Source organism: Corylus avellana, chloroplast (genome assembly GCF_901000735.1).
Source record: "Corylus avellana chloroplast, complete genome".
NCBI lineage: Eukaryota > Viridiplantae > Streptophyta > Magnoliopsida > Fagales > Betulaceae > Corylus > Corylus avellana.
The window spans coordinates 15,001-20,000 of record NC_031855.1 but is presented as its reverse complement, the minus strand read 5'-3'; the positions used below and the strand labels follow the sequence as shown (position 1 = coordinate 20,000).

Below are 5,000 nucleotides of genomic sequence, written 5' to 3'. Positions count from 1 at the left end.
TCAAATCCCATATTTCGTATATCAGAAAAAGGAAAGATCTGTCAGGTTCAGGATTGATCTTTGATGACAGGTCAGATCCCAACAATATCAATCCATTTTATTCTATTTATTCCAAGGCAAGGATTCAACAATCACTTAGTCAAAATCAAGTAACTATTCGTACGTTGTTGAATAGTAATAAAGAATCCCAATCTTTGATAATTTTGTCATCATCTAATTGTTTTCAAATGGGTCCATTCAACGATGCAAAATATTACAATGTAATAAAAAAAGAATCGATGAAAAGAGATACTCTAATTCCAATTAGGAATTCCTTGGGGCCTTTAGGATTAGGAAGAGCCCCTCAAATTTCGAATTTTTATTCATTTTACCATTTAATAACTTATAATCAGATCTCGGTAACTAAATATTTACAACTTGACAATTTAAAACAGACTTTTCAAGTACTTAAATATTATTTAATGGACGAAAATGGTAGAATTTATAATCCCGATCCATGCAGTAACACCGTTTTGAATCCATTTAATTTGAATTGGCATTTTCTCCATCATAATTATTGTGAAGAAACATCTACAATAATGAGCCTTGGGCAGTTTATTTGTGAAAATGTATGTATAGCCAAAAACGGACCGCAACTAAAATCGGGTCAAGTTCTAATTGTTCAAATTGACTCTGTAGTAATAAGATCAGCTAAACCTTATTTGGCCACTCTGGGAGCAACTGTTCATGGCCATTATGGAGAAATCCTTTACGAAGGGGATACGTTAGTTACATTTATATATGAAAAATCGAGATCTGGAGATATAACGCAAGGGCTTCCAAAAGTGGAACAAGTGTTAGAAGTTCGTTCGATTGATTCAATATCGATGAACCTAGAAAAGAGGATTGAGGGTTGGAACGAGCGTATAGCAAAAATTCTTGGAATTCCTTGGGGATTCTTGATTGGCACTGAGCTAACTATAGTGCAAAGTCGTATCTCTTTGGTTAATAAGATTCAAAAAGTTTATCGATCTCAGGGAGTGCAGATTCATAATCGACATATAGAGATTATTGTGCGTCAAATAACATCAAAAGTGTTGGTTTCAGAAGATAGAATGTCTAATGTTTTTTCACCCGGAGAACTAATTGAATTGTTGCGGGCGGAACGAACAGGGCGCGCTTTGGAAGAAGCGATCTGTTATCGAGCCATCTTATTGGGAATAACGAAAGCATCTCTAAATACCCAAAGTTTCATATCAGAAGCAAGTTTTCAAGAAACTGCTCGAGTTTTAGCAAAAGCCGCTCTCCGGGGTCGTATCGATTGGTTGAAAGGTCTGAAAGAGAACGTTGTTCTGGGGGGGATGATACCCGTTGGTACTGGATTCAAAGGATTAGTGCAACGTTCAAGGCAACCTAACAACATTCCTTTGGAAACCAAAAAGAATGATTTATTCGGGGTGGAAATGAGAGATATGTTGTTCCACCACAGAGAATTATTTTATTTTTTCATTTCAAAGAATTTACACGATACACCCAAACAATTATTGCGAGGATTTAATGATTCCTAAGAGCAGATTTTAACTATTTGCGGTCATTTTTTTTTTTTATTTGGTAATAATAAATAATAGTAATTTAGAATAGAAAGAAATTAATGGCGTGAATCATGTATCAACGACTAATATCCGTTAGAGGTAGAAAAGAAGGTTCCATCGGAACAATTATTTATTTCTATTTCAGGGTACCTCCTCTTAAAACAAAAAAAAAAAGAGACGAAGTGTGGGGAGAGAAATGACAAGAAGATATTGGAACATAAATTTGGAAGAGATGATGGAAGCAGGAGTTCATTTTGGTCATGGTACTAGTAAATGGAATCCTAGAATGGCACCTTATATCTCCTCAAAGCGTAAAGGTATTCATATTATAAATCTTATTAGAACCGCTCGTTTTTTATCAGAAGCTTGTGATTTAGTTTTTGATGCAGCAAGTAGGGGAAAACAATTCTTAATTGTTGGTACCAAAAAGAAAGCAGCTGATTCAGTAGCACGGGCTGCAATAAGGGCTCGTTGTCATTATGTTAATAAAAAATGGCTCGGTGGTATGTTAACGAATTGGTATACTACGGAAACGATACTTCATAAGTTCAGGGACTTGAGAATGGAACAAAAGATGGGGAGACTCAACCGTCTTCCGAAACGAGATTCGGCTATGTTGAAGAGACAATTATCTCACTTGCAAACATATCTGGGCGGGATTAAATATATGACGGGATTACCCGATATTGTAATAATCGTTGATCAGCAAGAAGAATATACGGCTCTTCGGGAATGTATCATTTTGGGAATTCCAACGATTTGTTTAATCGATACAAATTGTGACCCCGATCTTGCAGATATTTCGATTCCAGCAAATGATGACGCTATAGCTTCAATCCGATTAATTCTTAACAAATTAGTATTTGCAATTTGTGAGGGTCGTTCTAGCTATACGAAATACGTGATTAATAATAAGATATAAGATAAATAAATTATTTGGAGAACTCCATAGATTTATGAAATCGGTTACCATTCCTTAATCGCACAAAAGAGATACAAGTCATAGGGGTATTATGTGATTAGTTAATATACAAAATATATAATTCAAGTAGGCAAGTCGAAAAATAGATGGTTGAATCAAAATAATTCTTTTTAAAGTTCTATTTCCTTCAGAGGGCAATATGAATGTTCTATTATGTTCTATCAACACACTACTAAAAGGGCTATACGATATATCTGGTGTGGAAGTTGGCCAACATTTCTATTGGCAAATAGGAGGTTTTCAAGTCCATGCCCAAGTACTTATTACTTCTTGGGTTGTAATTGCTATCTTATTAGGTTCAGCCATTATAGCTGTTCGTAATCCACAAACGATTCCTACTGACATTCAGAATTTCTTCGAATATGTCCTTGAATTCATTCGAGACGTGAGCAAAACTCAGATTGGAGAAGAATATGGCCCATGGGTTTCCTTTATTGGAACTTTGTTTCTATTTATTTTTGTTTCGAATTGGTCAGGTGCTCTTTTACCTTGGAAAATCATACAGTTACCTCATGGGGAATTAGCCGCACCTACAAATGATATAAATACTACCGTTGCTTTAGCTTTACTCACGTCATTAGCATATTTCTATGCGGGTCTTACCAAAAAAGGATTAGGTTATTTCGGTAAATACATTCAACCAACTCCAATCCTTTTACCCATTAATATCTTAGAAGATTTCACAAAACCCCTATCACTTAGTTTTCGACTTTTCGGAAATATATTAGCTGATGAATTAGTAGTTGTTGTTCTTGTTTCTTTAGTACCTTTAGTGGTTCCTATACCTGTCATGTTACTTGGATTATTTACAAGCGGTATTCAAGCTCTTATTTTTGCAACTTTAGCTGCGGCTTATATAGGCGAATCTATGGAGGGTCATCATTGACTTGTTTTCGAAATAGGCTTTTTTAGCTTAAGACTTACGCAATATATGCGCGTATCACGATAATCCGCTTAGGGAACATAACATATTATATATAAATATATATAATCTATTTATATATAATAAATATATAAATAAGATATATATACTCTCTAGAGAGTAATAGTAAAAAAAGCTTAATATCTTAGAGATATTAGGGAGTTGCAACAAACAGGGAAGTAAAAAAAAGGAAAGAGATCTAAAAGATCTTTTTCCTAAAATTCAAGTTCGGTCCATTTATACCCCCTCCAATGAATATTCTCTTTCTATTGTTTTGTTGATTTAATTCGAATATTCAATATTATTAGCTATTAGTAATCATAATCTGAATAATAATTTTGACGGGATTACTTATAGTATTACTACAATGTGCTATAAAAAAAAGATGTTATTGTTATATAGAATGATGCCCATTCAAGTTGATTTCATCCAATTCAACGATTGACCAAAAGAGAATTTTAATAAATAATAAATTACATTAACTTATATCAATCAAATACTGATATTTCGACGCAATGATTCGATCTAACGAATTTGTACATGTAGATTGATTGTACCCATGTGGTCGAATAATAAAAGAAAAAAGAAAGATTTACAAAAAACAAAAGTGAAATTAAAAAAAAATATATAGATTGGTTAGGGGAGGAGAAGCCGAACTAGATGTATGTAATCTAATTGCTATAAGACAACTCTTGTGAATGTTTCGAAGAATAATTCTAGAATCCGATTGAATGTAAGATATGAATAGTTGATTTACGTTATGGAAGAAACACATGTATATGTGATATTAGATATTAATTAGATATATCTTTAGTTCATATATAACTAATAAATATCTAATACTGTGAATTTAGATAAAGTGAATATTGAATGAATAAAGAGATTAAATCAAGGAAAAAAACGAAAAATTCAAAGAGAATGGTTTGGAAAAAAGAAAGAAATGGAAGAACAAAAGTCATATGGATTCACAAAAATTATGTGAATTTAAACTAAAAAAAAAGAAATATCGAAGTAGTTCTGATGATTCAATAATATTATTACTTCAATTCAGAGTTCTTAGTTCCTTCGACTGTATAGATCTTAGCGATGGAATAATTAAGTCATAATTTCTTGGTTTATTGTATCATTAACTATTTACTTATTTTGTTATGAGGAATTTATCATGAATCCACTGATTTCTGCCGCTTCCGTTATTGCTGCCGGGTTGGCTGTCGGTCTTGCTTCTATTGGACCTGGGGTTGGTCAAGGTACTGCTGCGGGCCAAGCTGTAGAAGGGATCGCGAGACAGCCCGAGGCGGAGGGAAAAATACGAGGTACTTTATTGCTTAGTCTGGCTTTTATGGAAGCTTTAACAATTTATGGACTAGTTGTAGCCTTAGCGCTTTTATTTGCGAATCCCTTTGTTTAATCCTATAACAAAACAATACGTATTTTTTCTTAGTTTATTTCTTTGGACTTACTGCTCTCGCTTTTTCGAATTATATTAAGATTTCACTCCTACAATTATTTATTTGTTGGGACAATA

General features: G+C 33.4%; 3 protein-coding genes across 3 annotated transcripts; all 3 read left to right on the top strand. All coding sequences in view use genetic code 11, as the record gives it.

Annotated features, from left to right (window-relative positions):
• Positions 1–1,767: 1,767 nt before the first annotated feature.
• Positions 1,768–2,493, top strand: rps2 (ribosomal protein S2). Its single transcript has one exon. It carries the CDS (start codon positions 1,768–1,770, stop codon positions 2,491–2,493), a length of 726 nt encoding a protein of 241 aa, YP_009318151.1.
• Positions 2,494–2,692: 199 nt separating this feature from the next.
• Positions 2,693–3,439, top strand: atpI (ATP synthase CF0 A subunit). The gene has a single exon. The coding sequence runs from the start codon at positions 2,693–2,695 to the stop codon at positions 3,437–3,439; it is 747 nt and encodes a 248-aa protein (YP_009318150.1).
• A 1,198-nt stretch (positions 3,440–4,637) lies between these two features.
• atpH (ATP synthase CF0 C subunit) lies at positions 4,638–4,883 on the top strand. Its single transcript has one exon. The coding sequence runs from the start codon at positions 4,638–4,640 to the stop codon at positions 4,881–4,883; it is 246 nt and encodes an 81-aa protein (YP_009318149.1).
• Positions 4,884–5,000: the final 117 nt, after the last annotated feature.